This window comes from Podarcis muralis, chromosome 7 (assembly GCF_964188315.1).
Source record: "Podarcis muralis chromosome 7, rPodMur119.hap1.1, whole genome shotgun sequence".
NCBI lineage: Eukaryota > Metazoa > Chordata > Lepidosauria > Squamata > Lacertidae > Podarcis > Podarcis muralis.
The window spans coordinates 90,588,336-90,603,422 of NC_135661.1; the positions used below are offsets into that span (position 1 = coordinate 90,588,336).

Below are 15,087 nucleotides of genomic sequence, written 5' to 3' on the forward strand. Positions count from 1 at the left end.
AGGAGTGCTCTGATGGTGTTTCCTGCTTGGCAGGGGGTTGGACTCCATGGCCCTTGTGGTCTCTTCCAACTCTAGGATTCTATGAGTCCTTGAGGTGTTGCGGTCCTGAGCTGTTTAAGGCTTTATAGATCAAAACCAGCACTGTTAATGGGGCCTGGAAATTAATTGGCAACCCCTGCAGTCAGGCTAGGATCGGTGTAATATGTTCAGACCTCCTTGCCCCAGTGAGCAACCTGCCCACCAATTTCTGCACCCGCTGAAGTTTCTGAACCGTCTTCAGAGGCAGCCCCACGTATATTATGCTGCAGTAATCTATCCTAGATGTTACCAGAGCATAAACGACAGAAGTTCAGCTACCCCTGTCCAGAATGGGGCTGAAGCAGATGGAAGGCACTCTTGTCATTATTAACTTGAAAACATTCCTGTTTATTCAGGCATTTTGGCGGCTGAAGAATTCTGCTCCCGACAGCCCTGGCAGGATGAAATAATGTTTCTAGTTATCTCCCGCTTGGACTACTGCCATGCGCTCTACGTGGGGCTACCTTTGGAGGTGACCCGGAAACTACAACTAATCCAGAATGCGGCAGCTAGACTGGGGACTGGGAGCGGCCGCCGAGACCACATAACACCGGTCCTGATAGATCTTCATTGGCTCCCAGGATGTTTCCGAGCACAATTCAAAGTGTTGGTGCTGACCTTGAAAGCCCTAAACGGCCCAGTATCCCTGAAGGAGCGTCTCCACCCCCATCGTTCTGCCCGGACACTGAGGTCCAGCTCCAAAGGCCATCTGGCAGTTCCTTTGCGAGAAGCAAAGCTACAGGGAACCAGACAGAGGGCCTTTTCAGTGGTGGCGCCCTCCCTGTGGAACGCCCTCCCACCAGGTGTCAAAGAGATAAACAACTACCTGACATTTAGAGGACATCTGAAGGCAGCCCTGTTCAGGGAAGTTTTTAATGTGTGACATTTTAATGTAATTTTAATCTTTGTTGGAAGCCACCCAGAGTGGCTGGAGAAACCCAACCGGATGGGTGGGGTACAAATAAAAAAATATTATTATTATTATTATTATTATTATTATTATTATTATTATTACATCCTAGGAGCCAACACAACACAAAACACTATTGCTGTATGTAGGTTTTATTTCATTTGTTTTTTATCTTATATTTTGGAAATGTACATCCAGTTTTCCTTTAATTTTTGGGGGGCCCCCAAGAGAGTTGTGCCTCTAGCTTGTTTAGCTTATACGTAAATCCGGCGCTGGACCTGCCTCTGTGTCACATTTGAAGCGGCTCTTGTTCTCGTCCCTTGCAGTCAAGAGGAAAGCCACAATGGCCCTTGCCGTCTCCAGGGCAACCTCCCAAAAGCCTCCACAACTGCTCCCTTGTCTCTGCCGGACTGAAGGAGCCCTCGATCGTGCCCAGGGCTTCCAATTCCCCTTCTCCTCTCCCTCGCCCCAGACCTCCTCAACTCGCTCGTTTTTATGGCTTTTCTCCACGGGCAGCGCCAAAAACGCAATACAAAAAAAGCCTGTTTTGAGCTGAGGTCTGGCAGGCGTCAGAGGGACCAGGCCACACTGCGCACCCCACAACCGTTGCGTATTTGTATCTGGCCGTCCCCCAATGCTCGAATTATTTGCTTCTCACCAGGGTTCGGCCTCAGAACCTGCCACACACACACCTGCCCCAAGCACGTGCCATGATGATCCTTGCCAACACGCCAGGGCTGGTTTTAGGGTCCAGCGTTCCAGGAAACCACTTGGGGGGCCACCCTCTCATCTAGAAACAGGACAGACAGCTGATTTGCGCAGCTAGACCCCGACCTCCATACAAGATAAACAGATTATTGCTTTTAATTTGTGGGGGACAGGGCCAGATTGAGGTTTGATGAGGCCCTCAGCTCCTGAAGGTAATGGAGCCCTTTCTATGTCCAGCTGTCCTGTGTCCACAACAAATTGTCACTGTTTTTGGTGTTGAATAGATGCTAGATGGTCATTGATGGACCTCATAGGTATCTCAAGCCATTTGCACATGTGGCCACACACACACACACATTTAACGGTTTACAACTGTACATAAAACCACAAAATAAAAACCATGGAAAAGTTAAAATCAGAATTCCACTAAGTATTATGGAAAGTTGTAGTCTTCATTGCCTCCATAGGGGTGGCAGAATAGGAAAGTTTCCAGCAGACGTTTCAAAGGCATTTACAGAAGGTGCCTGATTCTAGTGGCAGAGAGTTCCACAGGACTGGGCGGATGACACTAAAGGCTCAGTTCCTTATGGTTGTCAAATGAGCCTCACCAGCTCAGGGAATGGCCAGCGATGCTCCTTCAGATGATCTCAGTGACTGAACTGGGATAGAAGGGGTTCAGGACGTTCCCTGTGATATCAATGTTGTTCTGGGCTTTGTAAATTAATACAAGGACTTTGAACTTGGTTTTGTGGGCAGCCACTATGGGGCCAGATTGAGGTTTGATGAGGCCCTGAGCTACCGAAAGTAATGGGGCCCTTTCTATGTCCAGCTGTCCTGTGTCCACAACAAATTGACGCTTTTTTTGTGTTGAATAGATGCTAGATGGTAATTGATGGACCTCATAGGTACCTCAAGCCATTTGCGCATGTTGCCCTGCAACCAGTCCATGCAGACTGTAGGCACCCTATATATAGAAAGGAGCAAACCAGGGATATTTTGGGGAGCAGGCGGACCCCAGGACTTACACCATAAGAGCTGACACAACACAAAACACGGTTGCTGTACGTAGGTTTTATTTTATTTGCTTTTTTTTTTATTTGCTCCACAGCGACCCAGAAGTAACGGAACATGTTACTTACAGGTTTCGCCACTCGCGCATGTGCAGACAGTCAAAATGATGTCATGCGCAGAAGCGGCGAATCGCGACCCATAGACACAGGTTGTGTTCGCTTCAGGATGTGAACGGGGCTCCGGAACGGATCCCATTCGCATCCAGAGGTACCACTGTATTTTGGAAATGTATATCCAGTTTTTTCCCCTTTAATTTTTTTGGGGGGCCCCCAAGAGAGTGGGGCCCTACGCTAGAGTTTGTTTAGCTTATACGTAAATCCGGCACTGGTGGGAAAATTTATGCTTATTAAGCATCTGTGCCCCCTTGGCTATTTTTGCTTTTAACAAGAAGAGGGAGAGTGTTTGGATGAAAAGAGTTTTGGGGATGCTGTGTACAGATATGTTTATTTCCGCTCACGTCCTGGAATGTTCTGGAGCTGCTCATGGAACCTTCCAGACTTTCCCAAATTAAGTTCCTTAAATACGCGCTTAAACTTTACTTCTTCTATGTTTTTTGACTTACTATAAATTTTATTTTATATTAACATTATCCTACTTACAGTCTCAGTCAAGACCTGCCAACGGACTGATCTTTTGACCGTGTTCTTTTACATATATATCCCACTCTCTGATAAATTTTTCACCTGTAACGGCTCTTAACCTTGCTCTTCATCTCACCAGTTTGGCATACTTTCTTATCCTGTTTTGCCAATCTAATTTAGATGGGATATCCTCTCCCTTCCAGCCTTTTGCGATTAGAATTCTGGCAGCGACTGTAACATACATAAAGACTCTCCTGAACTTTTTTGGGGATTTCATTACCCATAATTCCTTACAGGAAGGCTTCAGGGGTTTTTTAGGGAAGGAGCATTTGAACATTTATTTGCCTGTTTCTCTCATGTTGCAGATAAACACGTGGTTGGCGGGACTGCGTATATTCTATGGTAAATAAAAGCCTAGAATTTTGCACATTAGGAGCAACCGGAATAAACAATCTCTTTGTTTTCTCCTGCTTTGTTTTGCACTCGGTTTCCTTTTAACCAATTTTTAGCAGGCAAGCAAACAAAAATTGTAAGCAGGGCCCTGCACTTTCGAACTTGACAAGGATGGTTAAAAAATAATAATATCCTGATAAATCTTTTTCCTGCCCACCCCCATCTCAACAGGTTGCGCCACAGTGTCCTGGGGCCCTTCCAGACAACCCGTTCGATCAGCATTCACCCTGATTTATTTTCAGAGAGATTAGATGCCGTTGGCCATTTCGTGAACATTCCTTTTTGATTTCTTGGCAAGGAGGTTAATATGACGTTGCATTGAAGTGAGTGCTATCCCTCACTTTCCTTATCACACACAAAAAAAGCCTGGTCTCTGGGAGAAAGAAGGATTGTATTTCTGCTTATTTTATTCTATCCATGACGATTATTGTGATTTATTATTTATACGATATGATGAGGGGAAGGGAAAACTTGCGCCTCCATAATCTCTGCTTTCATTTCTTTCTTTTTTTAAAAGCAATTTTTAACCCTTGCAGATTCAAAGAGAGGGATTAAAAAGCAGGGATGGGATGCCTGTGAACTCCCATCAGCTCCATCCAACATGGCCAACTGTCACGCATAATGTAAAGAAAAAAAACCCTGGATGTATAGTTCCAAAATAAAAGATAAAAAACAAATAAAACAAAACCTGCATACATCAACCGTGTTTTGCGTTGTGTAGGCTCCTAGGATGCAAGTCACGGTCCCCGCCTGCTAGCCTGCTCCCTAAAATATCACCAATTTGCTCATTTCTATACATAGGGTGCTGACATTCTGCTATTTATCACTATTAGTTGTTGTTGTTGTTGTTTAGTCGTTTAGTCGTGTCCGACTCTTCGTGACCCCCTGGACCAGAGCACGCCAGGCCCTCCTGTCTTCCACTGCCTCCCGCAGTTTGGTCAGACTCATGTTTGTAGCTTCGAGAACACTATTAGTAGTTTGCATCATATATTTACACCTCTTATTATTTCATGTTCTAGCAAGTTTCTAGAGACTAGATTATGAGTCTTTGTAAACTGTGTTTCTAAGGGAACTTGCCAAATGCAAATGTGTTTGCATTATAAAGTTTGTAATGCATCAAAAATAATTTTAAGTTAGAGCTTAATAATTATTCCACTATTAATCTACTTCTTCCTCACTGTATTTCACTATTAATAGACTTCTTCTTAGCTGTATTTCAGTTCAACAATTACTTTGATAAAATACATCTTTTGTATGAAACAATTTTATTATGTTAACTTTAAATGTACAAAGTTGGGACATAATATTGTGAATTAAGAAACATAATAATTGAAAGATACAGTAAGTTAAGAAACAAGGTAACAAATTGCTGAAACTTTTATTGCAAAGAACGCAGAGTCTGGAGGATGCGGGGAAGTCCATTTGGAATATTGGAAAAACTATTGAAAATTGGATTGTAATGATCTTTTTATCATTTTTTTGTTTTTGTTTCTTGTATTCTCTTACTTCAATCTTGTGTCTATGACCTTAAGAAAAGAAACTCAATAAAAAATATTTATAAAAAAAAAGATAAAATACATCTTTTGTGATGTGCAAATGGCTTTGGATATCTATTAGGTCCATCAATTACCATATAGCATATATTCAACACCAAAAACAGCGACAATTTGTTGTGGACAAAGGACAGCTGGACATAGAAAGGGCCCCATTACCTTCAGGAGCTGAGGGCCACATCAAACCTAAATCTGGCCCTGATCCCATGCAACCACTTAATTTGTGACCCGTTGACCATCCAGCTCCTGCCTTATCAAAATATGCACAGATTTTGTGCATCTTTCCAGCTTTGGAACGATGGAATTCAAGGCAAATGATGGACTTCAAGGAAGGGACTCACCATAATCTTTGGGGAGTGGGGCTGGGGCAGAAGGGTGGACCATCGCTTTCTTCCTCCGCTCCAGGACAGGGCTCTGGAATTCCAGCGGCTGGTGGTCCTCCTCCGAAGGGAGGTCCGTTGAGTCGTCTTTGGTCATGGCTCCTGGAAGATTTTTCCCTCTGCTAAAGAGGAGAAGAAGAGGAGAATAGGAATGGAGCTGAACAGCAGAATTTGAAAATTCCAGATATACGGTCCTATCTTAGGCCAACCTTGAGATCTTCACACTGTGCAAACTTGGCTTTTAGATAGTCGTAAAGGTAAAGGGGCCCCTGACCATTAGGTCCAGTCGTGATGCAGCGCTCATCTCGCTTTACTGGCCGAGGGAGCCGGCGTACAGCTTCTGGGTCATGTGGCCAGCATGACTAAGCCGCTTCTGGCGAACCAGAGCAGCGCACGGAAACGCCGTTTACCTTCCCGCCGGAGTGGTACCTATTTATCTACTTGCACTTTGACATGCTTTCGAACTGCTAGGTTGGCAGGAGCAGGGACCGAGGAATGGGAGCTCACCCCGTCGCGGGGATTCGAACCGCCGACCTTCTGATCGGCAAGCCCTAGGCTCTGTGGTTTAACCCACAGCCCCACCTGCATCCCTTTAGATAGTCATAGAGAATATTTAAATATTAGAATAGCTTTGGAAGTGGATATAGGCTGTAGGGTTAGAAGCAGAAAATAGTGTATTTTAAAATAGTATCATTTGTAAGTAATAAAATGTGAAGATTTTTATGGTTAAAGAAAGCATGATTAAAAAAAGGTTAGAAATTATGATATATGTAACTGCTAAAGATGAGGTAAAATGAAAATCAGATGGGGGGGGGGGACTTGAGGAAGCTCACCTAACAATTTTTAGAAAAATAAGGATATGACAAGAATTTGTTTGTATTGTTTATTTTCCTGTTTGTGTTCTTTATTTGTGTTATAAAATGAATAAAATTTTTGAAATAAATTAATAAATAAATAGTCGTAGAGGATGGGGTTGTGGGTTCGAGTCCCACCCTGGGTAAAAGACTCCTGCCTTGCAGGGGGTTGGAATGGATGACCTTTGGGGTCCCCTCCACCTCCACAGTTATTCTATTGATTCTATGAAAAGCATTATCAGGCAGACACCTTCAGGAAAGGGTGCGAGCATTGCTTTTTTACTGGGGGTACGCGGGGGTACGCGTACCCCTCAACATTTTGTGAATCTACGTTTGGCCTCATTGAGAGGCAGTATTTCAATATGAGTAGGAAAATGAGAGTACCCCCTAAATATTTTTTTGGGGGGGAAGCACTGGTTGCAAGTATTTAATAATAATAATAATAATAATAATAATAATAATAATAATTTTATTTGTACCCCGCTGCCCCTGGCCAGAGCTGGGCTCAGGGCGGCTAACACCACTAAAATTACAGTAAAAACATAATAGGGGGGGAAAAACAATTTAAAATACAGGTTAAAATGCAATTTGCAGCTTCATTTTAAAAGTAGCCGATAAATCAAGACCATAAGGGGAGGGAAACATAAGGGTCAGACTGAGTCCAAACCAAACGCCAGGCGGAAAAGCTCTGTCTTGCAAGCCCTGCGGAAAGACGTCAAGTCCCGCAGGGCCCTGGTCTCTTGTGACAGAGCGTTCCACCAAGTCGGGGCCAGTACTGAAAAGGCCCTGGCCCTAGTTGAGACCAATCTAACCACCTTGCGACTTGGGACCTCCAAAATGTTGTCATTTGTGGACCTTAAGGTCTTCCGCGGGGCATACCATTTATTTAGCAGTGCGGCGACAGATAGGACCTGTGAGCCATTCCAGATTTGAGATGATAAAGAACAGGAGAGAGGCCTGCCCCATAACCCCTGCGCTGTCGCAGCAAAACAGCACCGCAAACACTATTTTGATCCAGAACTATAAAAAGTCCCGCGGGAGCTTCAAGTCTTTTGTGGCGTAAGCTTTCACAGGCTGAACCCATCAGGTGCACGGTGGGGTTTATCCTGCAAAAGCTTGTGCCACAATAGAGCGGACAGTAACAGATTAATGCGGCTATACCTCTGAAATTCATTGTGCGCTTCGGAACACTGTGCTGGAAGACTCAACCCCTTACTATGACGGTCATATCGAGGCTCTAAGCACATCTTCAATCCAGTCATTAAAGGGAGACGCAAACTTGCTACACATGAGCAAGTTGTGTACAAACGTAGACTTGCCATGGACAAATTTAATGATATTTGGAATTGATTTTTATATATACAGTATATTACAGTATATTGCAGTATATTACAGTATGTATAGATAGATAGATATAGATATAGATATAGATATAGATATAGATATAGATATAGATGTGCAGGTTTTGGTGTCCTCGGGTGTCTTCCCGTGTAAAAGTTGGGGTGTCTAGATATAGATATAGATATGGAATTGATTTTTATAAATACCATATTAGATTAAGGTCTGGTTAGCTACAATTAAAATCCCCTCCCCTTTTTATGTTCTGTACACAATATCTTTTTTCTGTTATGTTTTCTTTCTTGGGTACTATTTCTTCTTTTTTGTGTCTTATCTTACTCTGTGCACTTGTACTTTTGTATTTTTTATTTTTCAATAAATAATATTTTTTGGAAAAAATCAGGCTCTACGCAGGCTCTTGTCTTCTTAACAACTGAGGATTTTGTAAAATTCATCTTCCTCTTCCTTCAAAAGGCACATTGGTGTTATTGATGTTAATCAGGATAACGATGAAGTGCTCAAAATCTGTTTCAGGTGCTTAGTCACAATTTAGAAACAAGATTGTCCCTGCCTGCAGGTTTACAGTCTAAGCACTTTTAAAACACATTCGGAGCACGTTATTTGCCTCAAAGAATTCTGGGCCCTGTAGTTTGACCCCCACAGAGTTAAAGCTCCTAGCAAGCCTTAATGAACTACAGTGCCCAGAATTCTTTGAGGGAAAGGTTATTTGAATGTGCTTTAAAGTTATAGCATGTACACAGCCTAAGACTGGCCAAATTTTTCAGTTTAAGGGGCTGCTTGATTTGGCAGCTCTCAACTAGAGATATAAAACTGTGTCCCCAAATACTGACTAGGATATACCGTACAAACGTAATATCACATCCTATTACAGCACAGCTTTCAGGAGATACCGCAATCTCTGGTTCCATATGGAGTGCCCAATGGGCACTTTGAAATCCCTAAAATTGACTGCTCTCTTGCAAAACTGCTATTCCCAAGCCTCCTTTGGAACATTAAAAAAACCCACAACTCATATCCAGAGGTAGAAATATGAGCAAGTCTTCCTTTCTGAGCACAAAGAGCTGTCGGGAAGGATCAATGGACGGCGTAGGAAAGAACGTCAATCATTTTTCGGCGCTTGATATTGCAAACAGATCGTTCAGATATCACAGATGCTTCTTTGGCAACAGGTTTTGTTTTAACTTATCAAGTATTCCCCAGAAAGGGTAAATCCTGATTAAATTTGTGTGGGCTGGTGGGGGGGGGGAGGTTATGGGCTGGCATTTAGATGCCAAGGATGCTGTGCAGACTCTGCAAAATTGTCCACATATGAGGAGCATCCATCCCACAATAAACACATGTCCAGAAGCACCCTTTATTTGCCAAAGATTTGTTTATTTTTAAAAATCCCTCTCTTTAAGGGTTTATAGAGGAAGTTTGGCTGCATGTGGCTTGTGTGTCTGGGTTTCCCAGATTAAAACAGAGACATGTTTGTGTACTGGTGATTCTCAATCAACTCCCCTTCCACATTTATTTATTTGTTTGACTTAATGATTACCTATATACCTTTCCTTCAAGGAGCTCACAGTACCTACATACACGGTCCTTCTCCTCCCCATTTTATCCTCACACAACCCCCCTGTGAGGTAGGGTAGGCTGAGACACAGTATGCGGCCCAAGGATCAGCCTTCGTGGCTTAACAAGGATTCGAATCCAGGCCTGCCAGTTCCTCGTCTGGAACTCTAACCATTACACAACGCTTCCCCACACCCAGCTGGCCTGGGTTTCTTCATTTACTATGCAAGAGACCCAGCCTCATGCCAAAGCAAAATATACAACTAAGCTCAAAGAAACTGTTTAAAATAGCATCCTGAGAATGTGTTGGGACAGTGTTTAGCTGCAGCATGGTTGTATAATTGATTGTGCAACACACTTACTGGGGAGTAAGCCCTGCTGGAGACAGCGGAGCCTACTTCTGAGTAAGCATGCAAGGGATTAACGTAGGAACACTGCCTTTTATTTCTCCATCTAGCTAGAACCTGCGGCCTTCAGAGGCTGTCAAAGATATTCAGGGATGGTTCGCCCGTCTTGACAGGCAGTCCTAGGGGGTGGGGACAGAAGGGAAATGGCCATGTTGTTTTTAGGCAAGCAAATATCTGGAAGGAAAAGGGATGCCAGGAGGCGGCCTAGAAAACCGCTGGGGGGAGAGAGGGTGGCAAATACAGGAGGGAAATGGGGTGCTTTGGGTGGGGACCCCAATGGAAGGTGCTGTTTACAAGGAGTGGAAGATGGGTGTGAGCGAGGCAGAGGGCAGACCAGAGGGATTATGGGGGATATGGCAATATGTCAGTTGCAGATGCCCGTCGAATAGTGGTAGTAATAATAATAATAATAATAATAATAATAATAATGTGTGGCCTCTACCCCAGGTGATGGAAACGGGTGTGATTCTGGAGCCACAAATAGGTGTGTTGTGTGTTGTGGAGAAGGGCAGGGTGCTGGAATACGGAGGGTGGGGTGTCAGGATGGGGTCTACAGCGCTGGATGCGATCCACTGCGAGGTGCAACTGGGAATGGAGATGGGGTGCGATGGGAAATACCAGAAAGGGAGGAGGGTTGGGCAGATTAGAGATGGGGGGGTTCAGGTGTGCATAGCTGGGAAGGAGGGTTGGATACAGGGATGCGTTGGGGGGGGGGTCTAAGGAGAACAGGTAGCCATGAAGATGAGGGGCGGAGCTTGTGTTTTTTTTTGGGGGGAAGGATGGAGATGGGGAGCATCTGGCCTTGGTGGCGCAGGTGCGGGGTTTGCATCTTTGAAGGTCTGGATGGAGGGGCCGGGGCCGAGGTCTCCCCCCGCCCAGAGATGGCTGCCTGCCTCTCCCTCCGCTGTGGGGAGGGAGGGATGGATGGATAGTGGTCCCCCCCCAGCCCCCCATCACCTACCTTGTGGGAGGCTGGCGTCCCCTCCGAGGGGGCCTTTGCTGCGCGCCCTCCGGCCTCTGGGGCGACGGGGATGGAGACGGGGATGGAGACGCGCGCAGGGCGGAATGGAGGCAGCAGCAGCAACGCTCAGGCGCCGCCCCCCGCGCGCAGCATCAGCACCAGACGGAGGGATGCTCGGCCCGCCTCCTTGGCGGAGGGGGAGGGGGGGGGACGGGAAAGTCCCGGGGTCGGATCCCTGCACCGCTGCAAGCTCAGGAAACCTCCCAGGGTGGACAACCTCCCGGGGCTGGTTTATTCTGTTGTTGTTGTTTTCTTTTTTAATCATCTTTATTGAATTAAAATACAAATATATACAGTCCACTAACCCAGAAATCTTGCCAACAAAGGTTCGTATAGTAAAAGCTCTGGTTTTCCCAGTAGTGATGTATGGAAGTGAAAGCTGGACCATAAAGAAGGCTGATCGCCGAAGAATTGATGCTTTTGAATTCTGGTGCTGGAGGAGACTCTGGAGAGTCCCATGGACTGCAAGAAGATCAAACCTCTCCATTCTGAAGGAAATCAGCCCTGAGTGCTCACTGGAAGGACAGATCCTGAAGCTGAGGCTCCAATACTTTGGCCACCTCATGAGAAGAGAAGACTCCCTGGAAAAGACCCTGATGTTGGGAAAGATGGAGGGAGCAAGGAGAAGGGGACGACAGAGGGCGAGATGGTGGGGCAGTGTCATAGATGCTACCAGCAGGAGTTTGACCAAACTGCGGGAGGCAGTGGAAAACAAGAGTGCCTGGCGTGCTCTGGTCCAGGGGGTCACGAAGAATCGGACACGACTAAACGACTAAACAACAACAACAGCCCAGAAATAGTGCTTCAGGTTAAGAACTTTGCTTCAGGATGAGAACAGAAATTGCGTGGCCCCATTAGCTAAAGTGGTGCTTCAGGTTAAGTACAGTTTCAGGTTAAGAACGGACCTCCGGAACGAATTAAGTTCTTAACCCGAGGTACCACTGTACATACATAAAGAGAAAAAAGAGAAAAGATTAAGACAAGAAAAGAAGGGGGGGGGGACACACACCTACAAAACAAGAATTTGCATTATTATACAATCGTTCATTAGGGACGCGGGTGGCGCTGTGGGTTAAACCACAGAGCCTAGGACTTGCTGATAAGAAGTTTGGCAGTTTGAATCCCCACGACGGGGTGAGCTCCCGTTGCTCAGTCCCAGCTCCTGCCAACCTAGCAGTTCGAAAGCACAAAGTGCAAGTAGATAAATAGGTACCACTTCAGTGGGAAGGGAAACGCCGTTTCCGTGCGCTGCTCTGGTTCGCCAGAAGCGGCTTAGTCCTGCTGGCCACATGACCCGGAAGCTGTACGCCGGCTCCCTCAGCCAGTAAAGCGAGATGAGCGCTGCAACCCCAGAGTCGGCCACGACTGGACCTAATGGTCAGGGGTCCCTTTACCTTTACAATTGTTCATTAATAATAATAATAATAATAATAATAATAATTTTTATTTATACCCCACCCTCCCCGGTCAGAGCCGGGCTCAGGGCGGCTAACGCCTGCAAAATTACAGTAAAATCATAATAGGGGGGGAAACCCACCAATTTAAAATACAGGTTAAAATGAAATTTAAAAAGCAGCCTCATTTTAAAAGTAGCCCATAGATCAAAACTATAAGGGGAGGGAAACATAAGGGTCAGACTGAGTCCAAACCAAAGGCCTGGTGGAACAGCTCCATCTTGCAGGCCCTGCGGAAAGATGTCAAGTCCCACAGGGCCCTGGTCTCTTGGGACAGAGCGTTCCACCAAGTCGGGGCCAGTGCTGAAAAGGCCCTGGCCCTAGTTGAGACCAATCTAACCACCTTGTGACCTGGGACCTCCAAAATGTTGTCATTTGTGGACCTTAAGGTCCTCCATGGGACATACCAGGAGAGGTGGTCCTGTAGGTACGTGGGTCATAGGCCACATTGAATTTCTAAATAAAAGACTTCCAATTCTTCTCATTGTACTTGTATTGTAATTTACGTTTAACGCACAGCCTTCTATTACCGCAATTTGTTTTCGTGTACTCTAACCAATTAACATTTGCACATTGTATTTTACAAGGATGTGTTGTAAGGATGCACACAGTGTTCTGGAGCGCTCCAACATGCCATCCGCTTCTCACTTCATACTGGGCTGTAGTACTGGGGCTTGTGGGTTTACTGTCTGCATTTTAATATACTTTTTTAAAAAATAAATTGTTTCATTCCATAGGAAACCGATCTACCTTAGAACCATCCTCATTTATTTCTAGCCTTGCATTATCTGTATTTATTTTTATTTTTGCAGACCGGCTTGTATGCTGATTCTGGAGGAAAAGCGGGATTATATCAGGGCCGGATTTTGGTTTGATGAGGCCCTAAACTACTGAAGGTAATGGGGCCCTTTCTATGTCCAGCTGTCCTTTGCCAAGAACAAATTGTCATTGTTTTTTGTGTTGAATATATAGTAAAGGTACCCCTGCCCATACGGGCCAGTCGTGTCCGACTCTAGGGTTGTGCGCCCATCTCACTTAAGAGGCCGGGGGCCAGCGCTGTCTGGAGACACTTCCGGGTCACGTGGCCAGCGTGACGAAGCTGCTCTGTGAGCCAGCACCAGCGCAGCACACGGAAACGCCGTTTGAATATATGCTGTATGGTAATTTATGGACCTCATAGGGATCTAAAGCCATTTGCCACTGTTGCTGTATGAAGGTCTTGTTTTATTTTTTATCTTGTATTTTGGAAATGTACATCCAGTTTTTTCCCCCTTTAATTTTTTGGGGGGCCCCCAAGAGAGTGGGGCCCTAAACTATAGCTTGCTTAGCTTATACATAAATCTGGCACTGGATTATATATATGAATAATATTCATGTGCGCATGTTCCCCAGTGGTACAGCTATGGCTGAACCTCAGGGTTGCTGTCCAAGGTCCCCAAATTACCACCGACAGCCTACAGATCAGGGGTCAGCAAACATTTTCAGCAGGGGGCCAGTCCACTGTTCCACAGACCTTGTGGGGGACCAGACTATATTTTTTGGGGGGGGGGGAAATGAACGAATTCCTATGCCCCACAAATAACCCAGAGATGCATTTTAAATAAAAGGACACATTCTACTCATGTAAAAACACACAGATTCCCAGACCATCCCCGGGCCAGATTTAGGCGGCGATTGGGCCAGAACCGGCCCCCGGGCCTTAGTTTGCCTGCCCATGCTACAGATGTTGAGAGCAGTGGCAAAGTGGCCCCATCTGAAGACTCTGCCCAAACAGGAGCCCGTTTCCCCTCCAGCTGGGACGACAGTCAAGGTTTTGCCAGGAATTCAGTTGGCAGTGATGGAGCCATTACCACAAATCAACTTCAGAAGCCTCTACTCAAAGTCTCCAACGTTTTTACGCTTGCCGTATCTATAAAATGGTATGCCGGTAATTAAAATGGGAATGGCATGGAGAAACGGATACAAAAGATGTTGAGTGTGCAGCCGTTCTGGGATCCATCAGGCTATTTGAGTAGCCAGAAAAGGAGCAATTAAATGCCAAACTACCCTAAGAGGGCTTCCTTGCTTGCAGTGTGTGAACGTAAGTGAAATAATCACAACCCAACAGCAGTTTGCAGAGGAAGCAGTGAGAGGAAGGGTTCCTGCCCATTAGAACAGCCTCTTCACCAACATGAGGCTCCCTCCAGATAGAATCGTAGAATTGAGGAGCTGGAAGGGACCCCCAGGGGCTATCTAGGCCAACCTCGCTCATTTAAAAAGCATCCGTCTTGTTTTAAAGTGAAGGCAGTTTCCCTGAGCGTCAGCATGATATAGTGGTCAGCGTGCTGGATCAGGACCCGGGAGAGCTGGACTCAAATCCCCCACCCTCAACCATAAAGCTCAGTGGGTGACCTTGGGCAGAGACGCTCACAGTCTAACCTCGCAGGATTGTTTGGAGGGTTAATTGCAGAAGAGGACAGCCATGCAAGCCACCGAGTGCTCCTTGGGGGAAAGATTGGATATAAATAAAATATATAAAAAATAAAATCCAGGCATAGCATTCTGTACTCTCCCAAAGAATTCTAACATCCAACACAACTTGGGGCCACCAATTCCAACCTTTCCTTTGGGATTTTTTTGGGGGGTATCAAAGGACAGGCATTCAATTCTTCCAAGTTCTAACACAGCCAAAGCTTCCACTTACAGAAGGATTCTCAACCGTTGC

At 45.5% G+C, this 15,087-nt stretch overlaps 1 protein-coding gene across 1 annotated transcript in view; it reads right to left on the reverse strand.

Moving 5' to 3' along the window:
* CLIP3 (CAP-Gly domain containing linker protein 3) overlaps positions 1 to 11,021 on the reverse strand; it is a 38,384-nt gene extending 27,363 nt beyond the window's left edge. The window contains exons 1-2 of the mRNA XM_028741812.2: positions 10,870 to 11,021; positions 5,696 to 5,856 (exon numbers count right to left, since the gene is read on the reverse strand). Coding sequence (XP_028597645.2) covers positions 5,696 to 5,831 — 136 coding nt within the window. The 5' untranslated portion in view covers positions 5,832 to 5,856; positions 10,870 to 11,021. The remainder of the gene's footprint in view (positions 1 to 5,695; positions 5,857 to 10,869) is intronic.
* Between the last annotated feature and the right edge of the window lie 4,066 nt (positions 11,022 to 15,087).